The sequence below is a fragment of the Helobdella robusta genome (genome assembly GCF_000326865.2).
Source record: "Helobdella robusta unplaced genomic scaffold HELROscaffold_67, whole genome shotgun sequence".
Taxonomy (NCBI): Eukaryota; Metazoa; Annelida; class Clitellata; order Rhynchobdellida; family Glossiphoniidae; genus Helobdella; species Helobdella robusta.
The window spans coordinates 777803-805302 of record NW_008705379.1 but is presented as its reverse complement, the minus strand read 5'-3'; the positions used below and the strand labels follow the sequence as shown (position 1 = coordinate 805302).

General features: G+C 32.8%; 5 protein-coding genes across 5 annotated transcripts in view; 2 read left to right on the top strand and 3 right to left on the bottom strand.

Annotated features, from left to right (window-relative positions):
• Window positions 1–4797: 4797 nt before the first annotated feature.
• Window positions 4798–5025, bottom strand: HELRODRAFT_89105 (hypothetical protein; the record flags this gene model as incomplete). Its single annotated transcript, XM_009030305.1, has 1 exon — window positions 4798–5025. A coding segment is annotated over one exon (228 nt), but the record flags the coding sequence as incomplete, so codon positions are not given.
• Window positions 5026–5671: 646 nt separating this feature from the next.
• HELRODRAFT_88841 (hypothetical protein) lies at window positions 5672–6759 on the top strand (the record flags this gene model as incomplete). Its single annotated transcript, XM_009030289.1, has 3 exons — window positions 5672–5856; window positions 6015–6252; window positions 6409–6759. Coding segments are annotated over 3 exons (774 nt in total), but the record flags the coding sequence as incomplete, so codon positions are not given.
• Window positions 6760–7903: 1144 nt separating this feature from the next.
• On the bottom strand, window positions 7904–8849 carry HELRODRAFT_88883 (hypothetical protein; the record flags this gene model as incomplete). The annotated part of the gene is made up of 3 exons (XM_009030291.1): window positions 7904–8135; window positions 8424–8485; window positions 8772–8849. Coding segments are annotated over 3 exons (372 nt in total), but the record flags the coding sequence as incomplete, so codon positions are not given.
• A 480-nt stretch (window positions 8850–9329) lies between these two features.
• On the bottom strand, window positions 9330–11435 carry HELRODRAFT_89038 (hypothetical protein; the record flags this gene model as incomplete). The annotated part of the gene is made up of 9 exons (XM_009030301.1): window positions 9330–9430; window positions 9616–9733; window positions 9800–9863; window positions 9976–10190; window positions 10297–10404; window positions 10501–10612; window positions 10790–10938; window positions 11130–11239; window positions 11375–11435. The coding sequence occupies 9 exons, from the start codon at window positions 11433–11435 to the stop codon at window positions 9330–9332; spliced, it is 1038 nt and encodes a 345-aa protein (XP_009028549.1).
• Window positions 11436–13518: 2083 nt separating this feature from the next.
• HELRODRAFT_88955 (hypothetical protein) overlaps window positions 13519–27500 on the top strand; it is a gene marked incomplete at both ends in the record, with an annotated part of 15674 nt that continues 1692 nt past the window's right edge. Inside the window, 11 exons of the mRNA XM_009030295.1 lie at window positions 13519–13679; window positions 13806–13837; window positions 14032–14114; window positions 16012–16120; window positions 17750–17878; window positions 18953–19109; window positions 24838–25102; window positions 25445–25573; window positions 25768–25941; window positions 26098–26189; window positions 26741–26803. Coding sequence (XP_009028543.1) covers window positions 13519–13679; window positions 13806–13837; window positions 14032–14114; window positions 16012–16120; window positions 17750–17878; window positions 18953–19109; window positions 24838–25102; window positions 25445–25573; window positions 25768–25941; window positions 26098–26189; window positions 26741–26803 — 1394 coding nt within the window. The remainder of the gene's footprint in view (window positions 13680–13805; window positions 13838–14031; window positions 14115–16011; window positions 16121–17749; window positions 17879–18952; window positions 19110–24837; window positions 25103–25444; window positions 25574–25767; window positions 25942–26097; window positions 26190–26740; window positions 26804–27500) is intronic.

Genomic DNA, 27500 nt, shown 5'->3' with positions numbered 1-27500 from the left:
TTCGTTCATTCATTCATTCATTCATTCATTCATTCGTTCATTCGTTCATTCGTTCATTCGTTCATTCATTCATTCATTCATTCATTCATTCATTCATTCATTCATTCATTCATTCATTCATTCATTCATTCATTCATTCATTCATTCATTCATTCATTCATTCATTCATTCATTCATTCATCCATTAATTCACTCATCCATTAATTCACTCATTCATCCACTAGATCTTAGAAGGCAACATCAACGTAGCAGTTGCACGCCAGCAGGATTTGAACCCGATCCTGATAGCCCGGAGTATCCGCTTCCTTCCGTGGAGTGTCGTTCCTAGAGTCATATGCATGCGTGTCGAGCTCTATGGCTGCTCATGGACAGGTTATCTCTATTTACTTCTTGATATTTTGTTTTTATTGTTTTATTTTATGATATATCTTATGTAGTATTATTATTATTATTAGTAGTAGTAGTTGTTGTTGTAGCAGTAGTAGTAGTAGTAGTAGTTGTTGTTGTTGTTGTTGTTGTAGTAATAGATGTTGTTGTAGTAGTATTAGTGGTAATAGTAGTAGCTGTTGTTGTTGCTGTAGTTGTAGTAGTATTTGTGGTAATAGTAGTAGTAGTAATAGTAATGGTGTAGTTATTATTATTATTATTGTTATTATTATTATTACAACTACTTTTATTATATTCTTGACGTTTATGAAGCCAAATCAACAACAACAACAACAAAACATCATCACAACACATTATCAGATGGAGTGATCTCCTATGACGTCAGGCGGAACATCAACAACAACAACATCAACAACATCAACAAGAGCAACAACAACAACAACGTCAACAGCAGCAGCAGCAACAACAACAGCAACATGTTATTAGAGCCATACGATGGCGAAATGTTTGATGGTTACATGCGTAATGGTCTTGGAAGGCTAACAGACCTCAATGACGGCTTATCAACAAATGTCAAATCCGCGTCAAATAGCAACAACAACAACAACAACTACAACAATAATAATAATAATATCATCAACAACAACTTCAATAATAATAACAGCAATAACATTTATAATAATAACGCCAACACTAGTAACAACAATATTGACAATAGCAACAAAAACTATAACAATAATAACATAATTAGTAATAACAATAATAATAATATTCAAAAAGTAGGTCAAATCTATCCGTCATCCGATTGGATGGTCTGGAGTCGTCGCCATAACAAAAAGTACAAAAATTCCGACAACGATGATGATGATGATGGTGATTATGATGATGAGGAGGATCGCAGGAAGGATCATGATAACGATGGCGTTGATAATCGTGATAATGATGTCAAAAATATGTTGAAGAAATTTAAGAATGGCGCTTCTGATGATGGAGATGGCATTCTGAAAATTTATTTTCGGTTTGAAGCCGTCAGAAATTTCAGTCAAATAAGGTAGGTCGGTTCGTTTGGAGATACTACTCTGAGGTGTTGTTAAGTTATGAGTTGATTTTAATTTATATATTCATTTATTTTGTCACTAATTCATTCATTAATTTGTTCGTTCGTTCGTTCAGTTATTTATTTTACCATTTTTTTATTCATTCATTTGTTCGTTCGTTCGTTCGTTCCTCTATTGTTCGTTGGTTAGTTGGTTGGTTAGTTTGTTCGTTTGTTCGTTGGTTCATTTGTTTGTTCGTTGTGATTGATTAACTGACTGATTGATTGATCAATTGTAATCCAGAATTTTCGCGAAGCACAGTCCAGCGGAAAACACCTCAATCTTCCACAAACTCCTCATCTTTCCGAGCATCTCGGGACGCAGGTACTATCCGTACGCCTACGTGCACCACACTAAGAGGGATCTGTTGAGTTATCCCAATCCCATTCCTTACAACATATCCATCAAAATACCTCACTTCGCCGCTAAGTTCATCAAGTTGGTCTTTCACTTTAGCGATCTCTATTTGGCCCTCAGTGAGATACGCTTTCATTCAGGTAGGGAGGGGTGAATTTATTTTTAAATTTTGAATTTGAGTTTTTAAAAATGTTAATTTTCTAATTTCTAATCTTTTCATGAGGATTATTGTTATAAAAATAAACTTTAGGTAGTAAAATTAATTCAAAATTATTACAATTGTTATATTATTTATGATATTAATACTAATTATTATTAAAATAAATTACAAAAAAAAAAACAAGAAAATAAAACGCCCAAACAGAAATAATTTTTCACGAAGTGTCCAACGCTTCGGACTATGTAGTAACCACAGCAGCCACCAAACTGGCCAATGGTCAATCTAACTTCGCAGCTTCTTTAGACTGGGATACTGAATATTTTCATAATGATCTGCCTCTCTTTGTTGAAAGTATGTCTGTTCGATTGGTTTGTCACTTTTAATTCAATTACTTAATTAAATTAGTAACACGCCGATTGCATCAGTTATACTAGCAAGTAGCCTAATAAATTACTACTCTCGCTATCTCTCTCTTTCTCTCTCACTCTCTATCCTTTCATTTTTTTTTATTTCCCACCATCCTTTTGTCTAAAAATTTAATGTTCATCTTTCTCTCATTCTTTATCTCTTTCTTTTTTTCACTCATTCTTTTTCATATTCTCTCTCTCTCTCTCTCTCTCTCTCTCTCTCTCTCTCTCTCTCTCTCTCTGTCTTTCTTTCAACATTTCAACACAAAAGGACAATTACAGTAACTACCGATAACAATGTTAGCGTCAAGTTAAGTTACCATCAACATAATGATCTCATTTTCATTGCATTTAGGGTCATACATTATTGCCGCACCAACAAATTGCTGTTTTAGCTACACGTGTGTTGTTGTTGCTGTTGTAGTTGTTGTTTTTGTTTTGTTGCTATCGTCGTCATTTTGGCACTAGACTGATCATAGCCGTCATGATATTTATCGTTTTAGTACGTTACGTGGCGATATCAAAATGCTTTCTCTTCCTAAAAATTATACTTTGAAATTGTCTTCCATGCAATTTTTAAATTCAAAATGATATTCTCCTTTGTAAAAATTAGAAAAAAATTGAAATTGTCTTTGTCGTTATTATTATTATTATTATTATTATTATAACTATTATTCATTATTATTTTTCTTATTTTTTTTATTTTTTTCTCTCGAACAACCCATCGAGGCAAGCAGGCACGTGCGAGGTGCTGACTTAATATTATGACATTTTAAGCCGGCTGACGTCCATGTTACATCTGCAATCTCTGTGGCAATCGCATCACAAATCACATTAACATCACGTCGACATCCCAATTTTTGTTTATTCCAACAACAACAATTACATCCCCAATACATTAAAAACCACCACACATTTCCACAATCACATCAACCTCCACATACAAACACACATATATATATATATATATACACTCATACACACACACAGGCCCGGCAAACGAAGCACATCATACCGATACCGACAACTCGAACCTCAACAACACGAGAAGTTTTATCGACCCGATTATAGGAGCGATAGTCGGTACGATCATCCCTCTAGTTATCATTGCAGCCGGATTTGTCATCGTATATTCATTCAAAAAGAAGAAACGCAAGTATAACAGGACCGCGCTGGAATCCACTTTGTTTAGTTTGGATGACAGAGTGGAGTTTAAAAAATCTTCAGCTATTTCCTCCTCAAACTCTTCAGATCACAACGTGGGGAAATCCATTAAAGGAAATCTTTACAAGTCCGTAGCGCTGAACGAGCTGATGGATAGGGATGATAATGCATTCAGTTTGACATCCGCTGGTTATGATTTCAATGATTTGGGGAGTCACGCATTAGTTGACGGCCCGATGTCGATATATGACATTCCGAACGATCCTACGAACCACAATGTCAATCATGCGGGTTGGTTGGGGTGCTGAAAAATTTTATAAATGAAGATGAACGATTAATTATTACATAGTGTTTTGGCACGTTAATTTCATTCAAACTGTGGTGTCCATGTGAATTTGATGGAATACATCGTTTAATTATTTTACAAACAACGTAATTTTCAAAAATTAAAGTTTATTTTAAAGTAGAATGATTAGCGAATTTGAAAAAAAAACTCTCGTTAAATATTTATCCAACACCAGATGTCATGGATGGCGCATACAACAACCACAATGACAAACCAAACAAAAACAATTGCTCCAAGGGAACCAACAACCACAACCACAAAAACACCATGTACTTCGCAGACAACAGCTTCAACACATCCTTCTCGCCATTCAGCTTATCATCAACCTACTCTCCAGTATCCCAACTCATACCCCGGAAAAACATGAAGAAGAACAGGATCCTGCCAAACATCCAGGGGGCTACAGGGACCAGCGTCTACCAGACCACATTCCCGCAAGAAGCCTGGAAGCCCGACACACCCATGCTCACTTTTCTCAATAAAGACGTGAAATTCATCGAGAAGATTGGTGAAGGGGTGTATGGAGAGGTGAATACGTGCGCCATAATTATGATAATTTATGCTACTGATTTTGCAACATATCTTCGGAAGAAGCATCACTAACCACTGAAATTGAACTTCCACAGGTTTACGTATGCGAAGCGTTGGATTTGGACAACTCTAAAGCAATTGTGATTGTTAAAATACTGAAGCCTTACTCCCCGAATGGGATTATGTACGTTCCTAATTTTATCAAAACCAGTGTTGTGCTAACTACTTAAAAAATGTAGTTAACTACTATAGTTAACTACTTTGAAAAAATCTAGTTAGTAACTACTTTTCAACTACTTTGCACAACAGTAGTTAGTAACTACTCTTTAACTACCACCTAGTAGTTAACTAGTAGTTAACTACTTTCCAAACATTGCCATTTAAAAAGAAACTGGTGTTTACAACCTTTCGTTTATTAGTAAAAATTTGTCCGGCAACACTGAATAGCCTTTCAACAGCAGCTGAGCTTGGTAATTTCGAATTTATTTTTAAAAATGCTGCACACACTGCTGGATAGCAAAATAAATGTTCAACATTTTTTGCCTGACTAGATAAATAATTGTTGAGTTGTTCAGCTAATTTGCAAGAACTTTCACTGTTTTCCTCAATATAGTCATATAGATTATTGCAATAGGTGTATATAATATGTATGTATATTATGTAAAATGTCTATTATATGTATCCATATACAATGTGTTATATATATAAATATATATGATATATTGTATATATGTTTTATATATGTTTTGCTCATTGTTGTATACAACCCTTTGTTATCCAGCATGTGATATGATTAGTCATGCATAGCAAATGCATATTAGATGACCATGTCTGTTTTCAACAGTAACACAACAATGCATGCACACAAATAGGGGCGATCAAATATTAGCTTATTATTATAAGTAGTTATGTAAAATAGTTAACTACTGTAGTTATTAACTACTAAAAAAATAGTTAACTACTAGTTAATAACTACTTTGAAAAAAATAGTTATTAACTACAGCTTAACTACTAGCAAGTAGTTATTAACTAGTAGTTAACTGTTTGTAGTTAATAACTACACACCACTGATCAAAACCATCTATAGCAATTATTTTAACTTTTCAAATCGAAAACATTTTCATACAGAAATGCTGAAATTAACCCAATTCAACCCGATCATCATACATTGCTCCTTTTTGATGTGCATTAATTTATAAGAAATTCTAATCAACCCAGAACGGAATTTCGCAAAGAAAATCAGTTGCAGAGCGGTTTGAACGATCAGAACATACACAAGCTACTCGGCATGTGGCAGAAAGCCGACACTTCCTTGGCTGCCGTTTTCGAGTACCCACAATTCGGCGACCTCTTCGAGTTCATGGAAGGTCAACATTCAAAGCAATTACCCGAGAAACAGATGCTAAGGTAAGAACATCATTTTCATTTACACCACATTTTACCGTCTTCACATTATCACTTTTATTATGTTATTACTTTTAAAATTGACATGGTTACTTGAAGTTTCAAAAATGCTATTTCCTATTTCTAATGAAATTTATTTTCAATTTGAAATTACAATGAAGCTACGGATGCCTGCTCTACATCGCCAGTCAAATATCGTCGGGGATGAAGTACTTGGAATCTCTCGGCATCATCCACAGAGATCTTTCGGCTAGAAACTGTCTGCTGGGCCACCAATTCAGTCTAAAGATATCAAACCTGGCAATGTGCAAGTCTGCTTACAGGAGCAACTATCTCCCCTGCGGATCAAACATGTCACTGCTGCCAGTTAGATGGATGAGTTGGGAAGCTCTTACTCAAGTATTTCCATTATCATTATTTTATTGTTTTTGTTGTCATTTTAAAACATTTTGAATGAGTAGCGAATAAATTTTTCTTATTTCTAAACTTTGTTTTAGAAAAAAAACATTGTTATTTAATTTATTCTATTTTACAACCAAAGCAAATATCTGACAGGGAAACTTCTCTCCGAAGAGCGACGTATGGAGTTTCGGCGTTACACTGTGGGAGATATTGGTGCACTGCACCGAGAAACCACACGGCTCCCTGAACAACAACCAAGTAACGAACTTGATGTACACCGTGGACAACCCCGCCACGGCCGCCCAGCTCATCTTGCCAAAACCGAACATCTGCTCTAAAGAGATCTATGACTTGATGAAAACTTGCTGGAACATCAACGCCGAACACAGGCCATCCTTCCAAGAGATACACATGTTTTTGTTACAGAAGATATCCGGATATTCTCCAGACGATGAATGGTTTCACGTGCTGGCTAACTCTACTTGCACCATATCAACTTTTTGAATTTATATATACACATAAACACCTATATATTATATTTATTATCGCTTTTTTACATTAGAAAATTATTCTTGTATATATTTGTATGACAATGTTACTCGAACAATTTTTTGTTATATTGAGTTTGTTTAGTCAATAAATGATTAAACTCGAACAACTTTTTTCTGCTCTAAATAGTAAACTTTATTGCGTAGAACTATACATGGATATATATGGTTATGACATTAAACTGACCTTCACTGCCTTGTGAGTGATGTTGGATCATCAAAGGCTAGGCCCACCGCTTATAACTGTGGTTGCGTAAGGAAGGGCGTCCTGCGTAAAAATTAGCCAAATAAATTACTTATGATGGAATGGCGTCGAGGGGTATTTCGGTTTCATCATAGGTAGCCAAACGGCAACCCCCGATCTCGGGGAAAATGTCGTCTAAACGTGTGTTGTTGTATACATGGATATATATATAATAAAATATAATTATATCCATACTTATGCCATGCCATATACATGGATATACATAATGAAATATAATTACATCCATGGCCAAATATTTAAAACGTAAGAGCGTCAGTGCCGAGGTCTTGGCATATTTAAATGAACGAAATAAATGAACTGTCAATAAGTCTACAAGTAAACTGTCTTACGTTTTCATTACATATCCAACAGAATTACCCAAAAAATTAACTCAATCGTGACTGGATCTTATTATTTAGCAAGTGGCGTGGATTGTACCGTACATATAAACAGGTATACATGCGAACATCCATTTAAATTTATCGGAATCGCATTTTATTCATCAAGTTCACTATTAAGATTAGCAAATTGCTGAGTCAAAAACAATGGTATCAATATAGATTATCACCCACCTAATCGAAATTTTGTTGGAAATAAATTTTTATTAGTGTTCGACAACTAAACTCCTTTTACTACATCGACTTTTTGATTTTACACTATCTCATACTATTTTACATGCACACTTAAACGCTTTACTATCTACCGTGTACATTTCTATGTACAACTATAAAGCTTTAACAAAATTGTAATTATTTTTTGTTATTTACTGATAAATAAGTAAACAGACACAAGACATATTTTCTGTGTTTTAGATATAACACTTTATCACCACAAATATGCACATGAAAGAGTCAAATTAAGCCTTGATGGCATAAACTCTCTGGGGGTAGGCCAGTTTTTTGTGAAGTTCTTTGGCTGTCTGGATGCCCAATTCATGAGGGGTTAGAGCCCTTCTCATTGCTCTCGTCAATTTTTTACGCAAATCCTTGGGCTTTCGCTTCTTCTTGGCATAGAACTTCCTTAAATTTTCTTTCTGTGTTTGATGAATAACTGTCAAAACTCTGGCAATCGATTTTCTGACTGTTCGTCTAAAAATCAAAATATGTTATGTGAGTTTGTTTTTGTATACCCAATATAAAATATTTACCCAAGATTATTTTAAATTATTTATGTCAATATGAACAATTTTTGTACAATACAAAAATAGATTAGAAACTATGTAATAATTTATAAAGCTGTGGGTCGGCAATGCAAATATCACTAGAGAGACTAGGACCAGCATAATTGACATAACACACTTCTTTATTAAATAATTAAAATTAAATCAAATTACTGAGACAACAAATATATATTTGTTATGAAAATGAATGTCTTACATTTTTGACAATTTAGAAGCAGCCCCTCCTGTCACTTTTGCAACTCGTAACTGGGACAACTCCTAAAAAATGAACAAAATTTATTGATTAAATTAAAATTTTCAGATAGGTGAAAAAATTGTTAGATCAACCAAATAAAAATTAGAGTGTATAAAAAAAAAATTTCAAACATTGCAAATTAAATTCAAAGTAAAATATTGAATAAAAAACTCAAAACAAAGCATGTTGGCAATTTAATCAAGAGATGCATGCCTATCATATTAGGAATAAAAAAATACTCGCGCTCCCAAAATCAGGTTAATAAAATTAATTATAATCTAAAAACCCGTGAAAAACAAAAAATCTCACAGTTTTGAGTTCATCCAACTGCTTCAACAACTCATCTTTCTTCTTATTTCTTAAATCCTTGGCTTTTACTTTAGCCTGAAAATCACAACGAAATGCACATTTTACATTTGCTTCAATTACTAAAATACTGAATAAAATATTTATTAATAAAATCAAACCATTAAAAAGCAAATGAGTTGGGAATTATGAAAGATTGATTTGGATTATTTAAAACGATAATCTCGAAAAACATCACTAACCATTTTAATAGAGGAAAAGGAAGCTGAAAAGAAAACAATAGATAAAACAAAATCTTTTGTTAACAAATTTTTGTAAGTATTAAAACATAGACAATGTAATCATGAGAACGATGAAATAAGTTGGCACAAAACGCGATTTGAACGACATGGGACCATATTAAAAACGAAATGAAAATAATTTTTAATTTAAAAATCAACTGTTAATTGCGAAATTTTTCGTTTTCTTGTAACATGATTGGCGATCGACCACTCCAACCGATAACTTAACAACAGAAAAGAACAGAAAACTAATAAAATTTACACAATTCTTTATTCAGTTTCAACTGCACAACAATTTCAATAACATTGAAACGACATGTACATTTAAACTGTTTCCAAGGACCCGATACTGCTGCTGTATATTCAAGTTGGCTGGAAATTCTGTAAGATGTGTATTTCAAATATTACATTGCGTATGTCGACATTGCAGGCACCATTTATCTACTCAGCATGCTCTCAAATAACATCAGACAAAACAAACATAATAGTATATGTAATTCAGATAACGCTGACACAAAGTTGTGTTACATTCAGGCATATCTCAAGACAAAGTAACACAAATTCACCAAATGTAGATGGAAAGCACAGGAAATTTGCAATTTCCCTAGGCGTGAAAAACCTGAGACCCAACTTATCTACCTCAGCAACAAACTGCTCGTCACTTTCATGATTCTTATAAGGAAACTGCAATGTTAAGAAATTTGCAAACTTGAAAAAACGGCAAGTTGGGAAATATATAGTAAAGCAAACCAAATCAACTTCAGATGGAGAAGTTTGAAAAATGGACCCAGCCTTCTCAACATAACGTCCATACCTACAGGATTAGACTTTTAAATAAATCCATTTGTTAAAATTTACACATTTAATTAAATTAAAATAAATTATTTTTAATGAAAATATAAAAATAAAAAGAAAACTTATGATACCCTTTGGTGAAACAACAACATGATTTTGAGTTTTCTGACACCAAATCCATTAACCAATACTTCTTATAGAGCTTCTTGGGCAGACGGAATTTTTCAAAATACTCCGGCAGTTGTTTTTCAAGAAAGTCTCGCAACGGTCTCAACACACTTTTGTCGTCAGTTTGAGAAATATTTGTTGTAGAGTTGTCATTCTGCCTAAGTAAACTATACGTAATCTGTTATAAATTAATTAAAATAATGCAAGTTAATAAACAGTTAGTTATTAATTTCAAATAAATAAATAAAATATAAAATAAATAAAAAGCCAATAAAAATACTTACATCTGGCCTCGTTTGGAGGCTAGAATTAACATTTTGTAATTTAGCTAGTAAATAATAACGTCTTCTTGAGTTAGGAATGCCAAACTGTGTTGGATCTAGAATAAATTCCTACAGAGGAATGAGATTATCAAACTTTAATTATTATTTTTAGATGTAATAATTATTTAAAAAAAAACATCTTGAACCAGAAAAGATATTAAATACCTGGTAATCATAATTTAATTGGCTGAGAACTTTCAAAAATTCACCTCTCATTATGGAACTTTCAATCCCTTTAACATTCTCCATCAGTATGTATCCAGGCAGTTTAGAAAATCTGTAATTAGTAAATAATTTTTGCTTACTTTATCACTGGTTTTTACTAAAAAATAATTTAAAAGTTCAACAAATCTGTTATATTTAAACATTTATCACATTAATTCAACTTTCCCTTAGAGAAAGAGTCGTAAAAAATCATATTATAAAATTATAAAAATAAAACAAATAATTATACTTAGGCAGGATAGAGAGAAAGTACTGAAATGATTTTGTTCTTTCATCATGGACATCTTTCTGCTTGCCAATTGTTGTGAATGGCTGACAAGGAGGGCTCATGAGGATCATATCAGCTGACATTTTGTTGAAGTCTTTTAAGAAAATCGACTGTATTCAATGAGTTTACATTTAATGACAGTCACACACGATATGGAGATAATGATACACACACACATACATGATACTACATATGTAGAGAGAGAATGAGAGAGGCTAAGAAAAAATCACAAAGAATGAAAATCTGTTTTCAAAATAAATAATAAAATTAAGAAGTCATAAGGATAAGAAGACTGACTCACTGTTAAACATTTTTCAATGAGTTTTGTATTAGGAAAATTGTGTCTATAAACTGCATTACATACTGGGTTGATGTCGATAGCTGCCACCACTTCATGCTTTATGCCTGACTCTAATCAGTTCAATTTAAAAAAGTTAAAAATTGATTAAATGTTAAAATTAAATTAAAATTAAATTTTTTTTTCATTAATAAAAAATGATATAAAACACAAAATAAAAATTGAATAAACATTTAAAATGTTACTACCATTTAGCGCAAAATGCATTCCTCCAATTCCGCTATAAAGTTCTAAAACTTTCAAAACCATTTTTCACCGATTACTAACTTCAATTTACTAATTTAACTAATCGTCCACAAAAACCTTTTTTTGTTGGAAAAACCAAACTACTACTGATTTTGCTTTTAAAAGTTAATTAGATAATAAATATAAAAAAATGAGTGGTAGAGTAACGATATTTGTAAATTATTAATAAACGTTACCATCAACCTGATGTTGTTTATAGTAGAATTATTTCAATAAAATGACATGAAACATTCAGTATACTGAGTAAATAAGTTACAATAAAAAAGATGGGTGTTTCATATAAAAATTATCTCGATTATACTCATATTGTATTATTTTATAACACTTCGCCTGGCATTAAGCGTAATTTATCACATTTAAATCATTGTACCTACTTCATTTCATACTATACTAATAGTAAAAACTATTTCGCGAAGACTGCAATTGAACCAGGCAACACCGCAATTGCTAAAAGATTCAAACGAGATATGGCTGCCCTGGTATAAACTTCTCTTTTTTCTAATAACTCAAAGTAATTACTATGTAACGTTGATCCTAACGAGATACTACTTGAACTGCAGTACTTGTTAGTAATAGATTTACAGTATTTTAATTCTAGATCCCATTTGACAGTTATTTCTAATAAGAATACTACTTATATGAGAATATCACGTGCGTACGACAATTAGCATTTTTTGCCACGCATGTCTGCTAAATCTAAATCCGGTTATAATAAGAATTTACTTATTTTATTTCCTCACATAATTACTGTTAAAAATTTCATAATTTTATTATTATAACAATAATTTTAAAGGTTATATAATTATTGTATAAGCTGCAAAAATCATACGTGAGATAATATATTAGTCAGTAAACGACCGTTTATACTAGTGTTAACAATAAATGTTTTGGTTTTATACACGCACACACACACATACACATACACACACACACACACACACAGATATATATATATATATATATATATATATATATATATATATATAATATAACCTGAATGCATATATAGCAAATCGGAGACAGATTTAAAAAATTATAATAAACGATGTGTAATAATTGATTAAGTGAAGGTTATACAACACGAAACGCATGTAAACATGCATACACACACACACGTATATATATTTATTATATATATATATATAAACACATATACATACACATATATACACACACACACACACATAAACATGCGTGCTTGCTTGTTAGCTAGCTAATATATAAATGAATGCAATTATAAAAGTCCAACGCCATGCTATGTTATGTTAACTAACATGGATGGATACCATGGATAATATATCCATGCTGGATATATATATACAAACTAGATATACCCTTTATGAAGAGTAAAACAGTTATTTATGAACCATATATTTGTGTTAGCGAACTAAACTGTATTACGTAGCGCATATATATCTAAATTCCTAGTCAAGTATATCTAACAGAAACAATTACAAGATACACTATGATATAGAAACTGTACATACTATCTTGTATTGTATAATTTACTATAAATACTAAGTATAACACTACCGTGTTAGTATATTGAAACGATAAACAAACCTAGAATTTGTATGTTTATATATGATGCTGGAGGAAACCACCACAACAAGAGATGTTTCGTGTGAGCGCTGTGCATCTCGTTCATCCTCTTCGAACCGGGGTCTGAATGTATTTTTATTATATTTTATAATAAATAATTTCATAATTTATGTTGTTGTACTATAATAATAATATTATAATAATAATATTAGTAGTTGCTGTTGTTGTTGTAATTTTTTTAAAAGTATTTACACTTAGGCCAAAATAATTTTATTAATTTTGCTGGCTGTTGTTTTCGTCTAGGCGCTATTCGTTGTATTGTTTTGCTTAATTAGGTTATTTAAATTCTGATTAAAAAAAGGCTTAATTAGTAATTAAACAATCAATCAAATTGTTTTTTTAATATTTGTGATATGTAGCTGCTTATATATTTGGTTGTGACCAGGCTAACTTATAATAAATATCGCGTCGTTCGGCTATTTCAAATTTAACCTGACCTACCCAGACTAACTTTAATAATTTTAAATTAAAAAACAAATATAAAATGGCCGATAAAGACGACGACAAAGAGTTTGTAAGTGGGAGGATAGTTCAAAGAAGGGGCGCGGTTCGCCAGAAAGATGTCCACAAGGTCAAAGGTCACAATTTTGTCGCAAAATTTTTCAAACAACCGACTTTCTGTAGCCACTGCACCGATTTTATTTGGTATGTTGTAGTTTTGGCTCTGTTGTTGTTGTTGTTATGAGTTTGTTTGTTGTTATATATTGTTTTAAAAGTTTTTACTGTTATCTAAATGTAATAATTTTGTTGAAAATTATTCTATATTACCAGGGGATTTGGAAAGCAAGGATTTCAATGCAACGGTAACTTGATTTTTCACTACTACTGCTGCTACTGCTACTGCTGCTACTTCTACTGCTGCTACTTCTACTATCACTACTGCTGCTAACACTGCTACTACTATTAATATTACTAACACTACTACTACATTTCTAATGAAAAGTATTATAAATAAAATTATTGTAAAATTGAAGAACAAATCTCACACTTTCCATAGAATGCTGTTTGGTGGTCCATAAGAGATGCCACGAGTTCGTCAATTTCATATGCCCTGGAGCCGACAAAGGACCTGACTCTGACGTGAGAATATTCATAATAATAATAATAATAATAATAATAATAATAATAATAATAATAATAATGATGATGATGATGATGATGATGATGATGATGATGATGATGATGATGATGATAATTTATAAAAACAAATAAAAAATAAAGATGATAACGTATTCGCTTAACTTCAAAACATTTGTTGTTAATACTACTACTGTATTAGTAATGGCATTATTACTTCTACTCTTACTATTACTACTACTACTGCTACTATTACTATTTCTACTACTACTACTAATACTACTACTACTACTACTACTTCTACTACAACTATACAACTGCACTACTACCGCTTTTCCTACTACAACTGCTTTTTTAGTGTAGTACATTGAAGAGTTAATTTAGTGCCCGGATTATTAGTCTAGCTATACTTATATAGTAGTATTTGCAACAGTATTTACGGTATATAGGGTTTCTACCTAAGCATGCGTTATAACCATCATCCAGCCATGAAAGCTTTTAATTAAAGAATACAGAATGGGTACAAAACAAACCAGTCGTATTGTTTATGCATTGCCAAATGATGTTAGGTGTGCGTGTGTATGTGTGCGTGTGTGTATGTGATTGTGTGTGTGTATGTGATTTTGTGTGTGCGTGTAAGTGTGTGGAATAATGATAATAATAATAACGATATTATAAATATTAATCATGAACACGGACAGTCTAAACATGAATCTAATTATTTATGTGATAGCGAAAAAAAAAGATTATTATAAGCAAGCGAATGTTATCATTATAATCCCTGAGGTAGAGGAGACAGAGAGAGAGAGAGAGAAAGAGAGAGAGAGAGAGAGAGGAGAGAGAGAGAGAGAGAGAGAGATACAGAGAAAGAGATACAGAGAAAGAGAGAAACTTCTCTCTATCTCTCTCTCTCTCTCTCTCTCTCTCTCTCTCTCTCTCTCATCGGCATGATCGGTTTTTATGTGTTGTGTGTTGTTTATCTTGCTCGTTCAAACTACACTTGTTATATTTTCTGCCTAATTTTTTCAGAGTATCTCTCTTGTTATTTTTCCTTCTTTCTTTCTCTCTTTTTCTCTTTTCTTCTCTCTCTCTTTCTCTTTTTCTCTCTCTTTTTTTCTCTTTGAACACTGTTTCCTTCTAGTTATTTCGCAATATTGGTTTAAAGTCTTAATATGTTTTTTCGCCAAAAATGTCGGATTTATGTCAGATTTAAATAGTAATATTTGCTCATTAGCACGTGTCAAATTTATGTTTGCATACAAAAGCAAACAAAATGTAAAAAATATACAAACATACAAAACTTACAAAACATACAAAAAATACCAAAAATTACCCTGAAAGTTTATCGGTTTGCCTTTACAGCACGTTAAAGTATAGTATGTCGTGTATGTATGTGTGTGTGTGTGTGTGTAATGTATATGCCTGCCTGTGCTGTGTTCCATTGGATGCGTGTTTGTTATATTACTGGATGGATGGTGTCATAAAAGGTTCCATCTCATTTAACGCAAGGCGAGGCACACACACACACACACAAACACACACACACGCACGCACACACACAGTCATACATACAATGATGTTTTTGTCGTCAATAATGAAATGAAATGTTTGCACATTGTTTGATTTCATGGCACAATAACGGTTGCCATTATTAATGTTTTGTATAGTTTTTTTTGTGGAAACATTCATAATTTAAATAAATTTGCTGAAGAATGGACGTTGATTGACTGGGTTATTTGTTTGTTGATTAGTAAATTTACCATTTGATTGATTGATTGATTGATGGATTGATTGGTTTAATTGTCATATAAAACTTTAATTGATGTTTAGTGAATCGCAATTTTATGATACAATTTTATCTTTTAAAATTTCTTCACATTACATTGCATTACACTCTTAGTTCCTGAACAAACACAAATTCAAAGTGACGTCATTCAACAGTCCGGTGTTTTGTGATCACTGCGGATCGATGCTCTACGGCCTGGTGCACCAGGGACTGAAATGTGAATGTAGGTTTACTTTTAAATTTTTAACACGCACACCTCACACACACACGCACACACATACACACGGACACACGGACACACACATTTTTGACTTTACGGAATGGACTGCCAGATGAGGGGTAGGATCAATGTCAACCTGAATTAACTCTCTTGGAATTAAAAAGACGTCTAAAGACATATTTGTTTGAATCATTGTTATGATTTATTTTATTTGGCGCTATATAAATTTTAACAACAACAATAATAATAACAAAACATACATACACACATACACGCACGAATCAACGTATCGTGCACATTATTTTTATGTGTTTTTGCTTGTAGCTGTATATATGTATGTATGCATGTGTGTGTGTGTGTGTGTGTGTGTGTGTGTGTGTATGTATCTGTGTGTGTTTGTATGTGTGATTGTGTGTGCTGTTATGTGTGAATGTGTGAAAGCTTTCCAACCATTTTCATTTAATTTTGAAAAGTAAATTATGTCCCCAAATGGAAAATTTTCTTTCGCTTCCATGAAATAAGTTTTCTTTTGAAAGAAAAAAACCAAATACTCACATCACGCGTCCATTCTTATAACTCCATGCAAGATAATAATCATAATAATAATAATAATAATGAAATAATAGTAATAATAATAATAATAAAGATAATAATAATATTGCTTTTTTAAGAATGTTTTTTAGATATACTTGCAAGAGGATTTAATTAAATTCTTTAAATTTTATTTCTGACATTTTTTTTGGCTGAAGTTTGAAGAAAAATTTGAAAAAATTGTGTGATGTTGTTTAAACAATTTTATGTGGGTGCCTATTTGATTGCCCCTTTTTTCACTTTTATTATTTTTCAGGATTTTAATTAAAATTTGGCAAAAAAAAATTTTGTCTTCTGAAGCTCTGTTAAGTTTTATCTAGAACAGACATGCTATTCAAAATTATTTATGTCATATTCAACTTAATTGTATTATGTATTTATTCTTTCGTTCGTTCGTTCATCCGTTCGTTCATTCATTGGTTTTTTGTTTGTTCGTTCTTTCGTTTGTTCATTCATTCATTCATTCATTCATTCATTCATTCATTCATTCATTCATTCATTCAATCTATGTTACATTTGCATCTACATTGAACACCGTCAAATGAATTTGCATTTTGAAAATTTTCTTCCCTTATTTTCACAAATCTTTCTATCATGATATTACTGCTTGAATATTTTGAAATTTTTTCATTCATTCATCGCATTTGTCCATCCATCTTTGCGATTTCATACATTCATTCATTCACGCACATTTATTTGTTCGTTTGTTCATTCATTCGTATTTTCATTCATTCCTTCGTCCATTCGCTCATTCATTCATTCATTCATTCATTCATTTACGCAAAGATTTTTCCCACAAAAACTTCATAGCCACGCAATTCTTTATATTCATCCTTTATTTCCTATTCAGTCATTCATTCACTCATTTAAATCGTCATCCATCAAACACTATCTATACTACTTTTTTTCTTTTTCGATTGATCAATCCATCCATTCATCTATCCATTTATCTATCCATTTATCTATCCATTCATGCATCATTCATTCACTTACGCATTCACTCACTCATTCACTCGTTTCTTCCTTCATTCATCTACGTAGCTTGCGAGATGATAGTGCACAAGAGGTGCGAAGGGAATGTTCCACCCCTGTGTGGCCTGGACAACACTGAGAAGAGGGGTAGGATCAATGTCAAGGTCAGCTGCAAGGATGCATCCCTGACAGTTCACGGTCAGTTGGCTGATTGAATGGCTTGTTGATTAATTAATTGGTTGGATGGCTGGATGGATGGTTTGTTGGCCGGTTGTTTAGATGAATCATTGGTATATTAATTAGTCAAATAATTGGTTAGATGGTTGAGTGATTAGTTTATTGCCAATCATACGGTTTGTTGGTTAGTTAACTGATTGATTTGTTGGTTGGTTGGATGATTGGTTGGTTGGTTAGTTAATTGATTGATTGTTTGGATGGTTAAATTGTCAGATGTTTGCTTGGTTGATTGCAAACAACCAACAAAATTTATAAATATTATAAAATCGTAGCCCATAAACAAAATAACGATGATTGCACTGTAATCCTTTGAATTTGAACCATTTAACAGCCGAAAACATTAGCGCCTGTTACACACACATGCACACACACACACGTGCACACACACATGCACACAGAGAAAGAGAGAGAGACACACACATGCGCACACACATATAATAAATAAATAAAAAGCAGACATTTGTTTACATAATTTACTTGTTCAAGTTTACATTAGAAGCTTATACGTATAAGTCTGATACACGAGACTTAAAAAAATAAGATTTATTATTATTGTTATTATTATGTTTATTATTATCATCATTATTATCATCATCGTCGTTAACTCCATCAACCATTTAACAAAAGGTAAATTCTTTTCTTCAGAATCATTCCGATGTTTTTTATTTCTTTCTAAAATTAATTAATGATTTGGGCGTTATTCATTCATTCACTTACTCACTCACTCACCACTCACTCACTCACCACTCACTCACTCGCTCACTCACTCGCTCACTTACTCACTCACTCACTCACTCGCTCACTCACTCACTCACTCACTCGCTCGCTCACTTACTCACTCACTCACTCACTCACTCACTCACTCACTCGCTCGCTCGCTCGCTCAATCACTCACTCACTCACTCACTCGCTCGCTCACTCAATCACTCACTCGCTCACTCACTCACTCACTCACTCACTCACTCGCTCACTCGCTCACTCGCTCACTCACTCACTCACTCACTCAATCACTCACTCACTCATTCTCATTTTTAGTAATCGAAGCAAAGAACTTAATTCCGATGGATCCCAACGGATTGGCGGATCCGTACGTGAAGATCAAGTTGATCCCAGAGGATCAGGGAAGGACCAAGCAGAAGACAAAAACCATCCGGACCAACCTAAATCCTCAATGGAACGAAGTTTTTGTCTTGTTAGTGCTTAGTTTGTTTGAGTGTCTGTTTGTATTTGTCAGTGTGTGTTTGTGTGTTTGTTTGTGTGTGTGTGTTTGTGTGTTTGTTTGTGTGTGTGTGTTTTTATGTGTCAGTGTGTGTTAGTGTGCGTGTGTTAGTGTTTGTGGGTGTGTGTGTGTTTTTTTGTGTGTGTTTGTTTGTGTGTCTGTTTATATGTGTGAGTGTGTGTATGTGTGTTAGTGTGTGCTTGTGACTGTGTGTGTGAGTGTGTGTTTGTTTGTGTGTTTGTTTGGGTTTCATTTGCTTTCATTTTGGTTTAATAATTTAATTAGTGGTATAAAGAATAAATAAATTGATTAATTAGTTTGTTTGTTTGTTTTAATCGCACTGGTGTTACTGCCAATGTCATTTAAATAGGAGAAGATAGCATTGTATATTTTTGAAACGCTTGTTCCAATGAATGTTCCTTGTTTTGATTGTGTGTGTATAATTGTATATATGTATTTGTGTTTGTATGTATGTATGTATGCCTGTATGTGTGTGTGTGTGTGTTTGTGTATGTATGTATGTGTGTGTTGTGAGTGTGTGTGTGTATATGTGTGTATAAGTAATATATGTTAATATTATTCTTTTACAGAAGTAGGGTTTGAAATGAGAACGTGAATGAATTAAAGCCAATTACACACATCCTTGTCAGTGCTATGTGTGTGTGTGTGTGTGCGCGTGTGTTTGTGTCTATGTGTTTATGTGTGTGTGTTCGTGTATCTGTTTGTGTGCGTGTGTGTTTGTTTTACGAAGAATATTTGTATCTGTTTGTATGTGTTTTTATACTTTTTGTATTTGTCTATTATTATGAGTTTTTTGTTCTCACTCTCTCATAGAGGCAGCGCAAGCCTAATCCACTTAACGTCAATATTTTTGGACCGCACTCTCTGCTTCTCTCTGTCTCTCTCTCTCTCTCTCTCTCTCTCTCTGTCTCTCTCTGTCTCTCTTTCTTTCTCTTTCTCTCTCTATCACACACACATACACGCACACACTCACGCATATACAAACACACGTTCTGTCTTAAAGCGCGTATATACACGTATACATACACACAATGATTACAAACATTTAAACACACATATACATAAATATTACAAACATTTACACATACACACACGCACGCACGCATACATATACACATAGATTTGTATTAATATAGGTGTTTTGCTTTTTAACGTAAATTTAATTATAGAAAGCCTAAAATAGTCATAATTATATTGTGTGTGTGTGTGTGTGTGTGTGTGTGTGTGTGTGTGTGTGTGTGTGTGTGTTGTGTCAGTTTTTAACTTAATTAATTACATGCTCTGTAAATATTCTTCCATTCTAGCATTTGTTAATCGTTATAATTATTGCTGCTTTTTCTTCTTCTTATTATAGTTCATATTATTATTATTGTTATAGTTTGAAATTATATATATTTCTTATAATACATAGCGAAGAGATAGCTCAACAGTTAAGGCACATGGTTTCACTCTTGCCGTGACTGCTTCGTTATTTAAACTCTTTCATGCGTTCATTCATTCATTCGTTCATTCATTCGTTCATTCATTTATTTATTTACTCACTCGTTCGTTCGTTCGTTTGTTCATTCAATTGTTCGTTCATTCATTCGTTCATTCATTCGTTCATTCATTCATTCGTTCATTTATTTATTCATTCGTTCGTTCATTCAATTGTTCGTTTATTCATTTCATGCATTCAGTCATTCATTCATTCAGTCATTTAATAACTCTTTGAAAAAATACAATACAAAAAGTAATAAAGCAATCTCCAACGAACATCAACCCACAAGTCAATTGCTTTTTCTCGTAAGTATTTGCATACAGATACATACTATACAAATATACATACTAATTAATTTTGTACATATGTGTGTTTGTATATTGTATGTATGTACGTGTGTGTGCGTAGTGTGTGTGTGTGTGTGGTGTGAGTGTTTGTACTAGTATAATTTATGACATTTTCATTATTCGTTCGTTGCTTATGAGTTCTCTTGGTTATTGTGTTGTAAATCAGTTTTTAACATGTTGCTGATTTCATATAACTGAAAATGATGACGACGATGCTGGTGGCGGTGACAAAAAACACACAATCTTGACGGTGATAATGGTGTGTAGGTGTGATAATTTAATGATGATGATGGTATGTGTATGTTTTTGTGTGTGTATGTGTATGTTTGTGTGTGTATGTATGTTTGTGTGTGTGTGTGCATGTGTATGTTTGTGTGTGTATGTGTGTGTGTGTGTGTTTAATTTTAGGGAGTTTGGTTGGTTGTATGATTTTGTTAAGATTGCACTGATTTCTTGTAATGGTACGAGCAACAACATAATACTTTGTTTTGTTTGAAGACATTGAAAAATTGAGTTATTGTCTGTTTTACACGCGTGTAGTGTTGTTTTTGTTTTCCTCCTTCTTTGTTCTCGCTATCTCTCATTTTCTGTTATTTTGAGTTTACTCATTTGTATACAAATTTGTATATTTTTATCGATTGCTCATCAATTCAAATATTAATCTATTTATTCTTTTATTTCTCCATCATTCTATCTATTCATATTTTGGTCTTTCTCTATCTCACTCTCTCTTTCTCTCTCTCTCTCTCTCTCTCTCTCTCTCTCTCTCTCTCTCTCTCTCTCAATACCATTTCCTCATTTAATATCATAATCCTTGCTGTATGCATGGATGTATGCTTGCTGAATGTGATTTTTTTTGTATTTTGTTTGAACGTATGTACGTATGCGTCTACATGTTTGTATTTCGTATAATTGTGTATGTATTGAATGTACGTACGTATGTATTAAATATTGTATGTGTATATATTTTGGTGTGTGTTTGCGTGCTTATATGTGTGTGCGTATGTGTGTGTGTGTATATTTTTTGTATAAAGATTTTGTATGCGCGTGTGAATTTTTGTGAACTTCATTAATACAGAAAAATTCTTCTTTTTCGTTCATATTTTTGTCTAATTTATTTCTCAAAAGCAATTATTTTGTTGTCTGCATTTTTTTATATTTTCCTTCGTTGTTTATGTGTTTAAATTTTTTCTTCTACATCCATTAGAAAGTACTTAGCAAAGCGTATTTAATATTTATAACTTATCTATATTACACACGACAAGTTCGTTTGTGTGTTTGCATTCGTGCGTGCGTGTATCTGTGTGTATGTGCGTATATTTTGGTGTGTGTGTGTGTGTATGTATGTAAGTATGTATGTCTCTAAATGTGTGTGTAGGTCTGAATGTATGTGTATATCGCTGGAAGTGTATGCTTTCATTGCATTTGCATTCATATGTCGTCTTTTATATAGCCACACGCACACCACACACACACACACACGCACAAATGACACACACACATACACACACACAAATGACACACTAAACAGGCGACAAACACACCACACGACACATGATGATCAAGGTTCTCTACAGTCTCTCTTTAAAAAGCCAACCTATGTATGTATTGATCAAATTTTCTCTGCCTTCTTAGCCACCTTATACTCATACGCCCACCCACTCTATACATACATACATACATACATTACATACATACATACATACATACATACATACATACATACATACATACATACATACATACATACATACATACATACATACATACATACATACATACATACATACATACATACATACATACATACATACATACATACATACATACATACATACATACATACATACATACATACATACATACATACATACATACATACATACATACATACATACATACATACATACATACAGACATACATACATACATACATACATACATACATACATACATACATACATACATACATGCATACATACATACATACATACATACATACATACATACATACATACATACATACATACATACATACATACATACATACATACATACATACATACATACATACATACATACATACATACATACATACATACATACATACATACATACATACATACATACATACATACATACATACATACATACATACATACATACATACATACATACATACATACATACATACATACATACATACATACATACATACATACATACATACATACAAAAGCACACAAAAACGCACACACACATACATACAAAGGGACATACACATAAAAACACAAACACGAATGTGATGTGTAATATATAGATAAGTTTTTGGTCACACATATATATTAATACATTAGTATTAGTATATATTTGTGTAGACTGTGTATATTTTATATATTAGTATTTGTTTGTATGTGTTGTATATATTTGTATACTCTTGTATTTATTGCATATATGAATTATTTGAAGTGTGTATTAGTAAATTTTGTATGGGTTGTATGTAAATTATGTATACATATTTCATATGTTTGTATGTATATTATAGGTTTGTGTATACTGCATACGTTTGTATATAATTGCACGCATGATTAATATTTTCATCTACAGCCAATTGTCCAACTCATCTTCCGATGGTGAATTTTTTTCATCAAGAAATCTTCAAAGTTGTGATTAAGTCGAAAAGATTAGTGATGTGATAGATGATGATGCTGATGATGATGGCGCGAACCCTGATGATGACGACGTTGATGATGATGGCGATGATGATGATGATGGCAATGATGATGATGATGATGATGATGATGGCAATGATGATGATGATGATGATGGCGATGACGATGATTAAAATAATAAAGACTCATTGCACGATGACAGAGCCAATGATTTTAACGGTCCAATCGCTATTACTCATTACAAATACACACAACCATTCGACGATCAATTTCGTTTTATGTTGTATTCGAACGTGGTGACCACGGGATAGCAGAGCGTGACAAACTCTTTACTTTCTGAGCTACTCGTCATGCAGACATATTAATAATTATATTTTATTACAGTTGCGATAATGGTGTTGCCAGTATATTAAGGACACCAACGTATGATCATTGCTCTTAAATTCAAGGTAGCAATCAAGTTATAATTACCAGTGGTATAGACACACACACACACACACACACATACATACACACACACACACAGATAAACAAACAAATAAACAAATTGAGAGGCAGAGCCAATAAAAGTTACATGATAAATGACTTAATGCCATACGATGATAATGTTAACAATATAATGCAATATAATAACGTGATGTCATTAGTTAATGTGGCTGTTTGTCATCTGTTAGGTTCACTTTTATTTTTATCTCTATGTGTGTGTGTCTGTTTGCTTGAATATGCATGTGTGTCTGTGTTTTTACTGTAATAGGAACAGAATATAGAGCAAAATACACTGTGTTATCAATGTGCTTTAGTATGTGTGACTTTTGTTGTACGTGTAAGTGTGTGTGTGTGTATGTATGTGTGAGTGTGTGTGTGTTGTGTGAGCTGTGTATGTGTTTACTGAAATATTTTAACAACAAAACGTGTAGCATTCTCTTTTGATTAAATTAATGAGGTTGTTTTCGAGTTTGCTTGCTACGGTGAAAATGTTTCAAATGTTTTGTGTGCTTCTTGTTTGTACAGCTGTCAGATACCATTAAAACTATGTACGTATGCATGCATTTAATTTGTTTACTATAACTTCATTACTTTCTAGTACACATATCTAAATAGATTTTCAATACGTTCTTTAGTTTTTCATCCATGCATCTATCCATGCATTCATACATCCATCCATCAATCCATCCACCCAGCCAATTAGGCCCGGACGACTTATCCAAGCGCTTATCCATAGAAGTATGGGATTGGGATAGAACGTCGAGAAACGATTTCATGGGATCTCTATCATTCGGGATATCGGAACTTTTCCAGAAATCCCAAAAGCAAGATGGCGCCAAGGGTGACGTGGTAGAAAGTGGTTGGTTCCGGTTGTTGAATGAGGAGGAGGGGGAGTTCTACAACGTTCCATGCACCGATGATGTCTCAACCAGCATCATCGAGCTGAAAAATAAACTCAAAGTTAGCAACCATCTGATTGATGTGTTCATACGCATTTGATATGTTAAAATTTGTTAATGGATTTTTGTTTTACGATTGAAGAGATGAAAAGCTAGCTAGCCTCGTCTCACATTTTTATTTGTATTAATTTGCAACCAACATATTTTTATAAATTAATCCCAAACCCAATTCTAATTTCAAGACAAAAAAAATCAGTTTCCAGTTCTAAAACAAATAACTCAATATCATTTTACCATAATCCAGCTAAATATCTCATTCTCCACTACTAAAATAAACTATCAAATCTCAAAAAATGAACAAACTTGTCCACAAATTTCTAACTACTCCATTCACTCCACAAAGTTGTCGTCACAAGACAGTAGAACCCTGCCAGCTCACGATCTGCAGACAACCACCATGCCAATGAAAGACCTCATCCGAGTAACTGACTTCAACTTCAAGGCTGTCCTAGGTAAAGGAAGCTTTGGAAAGGTTAATTTTTTGTCGTTCTCTTCAAACTGTTATTTATGTTACGTCAAATTGAGAGTTTCCATCACGATGATGTAACTATATTTATACACTGCTTACGTCACGTGGCATATAGTTTATAAACCCCAAAACAATATCAATTTAAAAACATTTTGAAATTTATATAGCAAGTAACACACAAATCGAAATTGTAACAGGTTGTATTGGCACAGCGCAAAGGCACGGATGAATATTACGCAATCAAGGTTCTGAAGAAAGATGTCATCCTACAAAATGATGATGTCGAGTGCACTAAAGTGGAAAAAAGGGTTTTGTGTCTGTCTGGAAAGCCTCCATTCCTTGTGGCGCTGCATTCGTGTTTTCAAACTAATGTTAGTGTGGATGTGTGTCTGCGTGCGCGCGTGTGTATGTGTGTGTTTGAGTTAAAGGATGTATTGCGAATTAAAGGATGTATTGTGTTGTTGAAATTTTATTAAATTTTTAAATTTATATCTTAACAACTATAATTTGATGAAATAATTCTTCAGGATAGGTTATATTTTGTGATGGAGTTTGTTAACGGAGGCGACCTTATGTTCAGGATACAACAGGAGACGAAGTTTAAAGAGCCCGTTGCCTGGTGCGTTTTGCCCATCTGCCTGCCTGTCTGTCTGTTTGTCTGTCTGTCTGACTCTCTGTCTGTATCTGTCAATTAGTCTGTATTTTTGTCGGTTTGTCTGTATTCCTGTCTATCTGTTAGCATGTACGTTTGCTGTATGTCTGTCCATTTGGTTCAGTCTTGAATTTCTTTTTGATTGATGTTCACATGCACTTATTTTATTTATAGAAACTTACTTTAGTGTCATTCTATTTTTGAGTACGCGTCTACTGAGTTGGTTTGCTTGTTAAAAATAGTAGCTCAGACGATCTAGGTTCAGTATAAAATCCTGGCTTTTAAGATTAAAAACTATGTCTCTGTCGAAAATTTAGTTGTAATTATGAATCTAGTGGTAGTTGTAGCAACTGTAATAACAGAAGTAGCAGCGGTAGTACAAGTAGTGGAAGGAATAGATGCAATAAATGAGTCAAATGAATAATTTAATTAATTAATTAAATCATTAAAATTAATTTCACGCAAATTATGAAACATTTGAGAGATAAATTTTTATAAAATTATTTTTATTTAAAAAGCTTTTATTCAGCCGAGATTGCAATAGCTCTGATCTACCTACACAGTAAAGGAGTCATTTACAGGTGTGATCGTAATTCATTTGCATCACTTTTCCATTTATTTTTATCTATCAATCCATCTTTGCTTCATTCATTTATTCCTATCAATTAATCAATCTATCTACGTTTTATTTATTCATTTATTTAATTATTTATTTTCATAAATCAATCAATCACTTGCCTTTACCTATGAGAATTTATACCGAGAAAAATTAATGTATTAGAAGTATAATCAGTAGTACTAGTAGTAGTAGTAGTAGTAGTAGTAGTAGTAGTAGTAGTAGTAGTAGTAGTAGTAGTAGTAGTAGTAGTAGTAGTAGTAGTAGTAGTAGTAGTAGTAGTAGTAGTAGTAGTAGTAGTAGTAGTAGTAGTAGTAGTAGTAGTAGTAGTAGTAGTAGTAGTAGTAGTAGTAGTAGTAGTAGTAGTAGTAGTAGTAGTAGTAGTAGTAGTAGTAGTAGTAGTAGTAGTAGTAGTAGTAGTAGTAGTAGTAGTAGTAGTAGTAGTAGTAGTAGTAGTAGTAGTAGTAGTAGTAGTAGTAGTAGTAGTAGTAGTAGTAGTAGTAGTAGTAGTAGTAGTAGTAGTAGTAGTAGTAGTAGTAGTAGTAGTAGTAGTAGTAGTAGTAGTAGTAGTAGTAGTAGTAGTAGTAGTAGTAGTAGTAGTAGTAGTAGTAGTAGTAGTAGTAGTAGTAGTAGTAGTAGTAGTAGTAGTAGTAGTAGTAGTA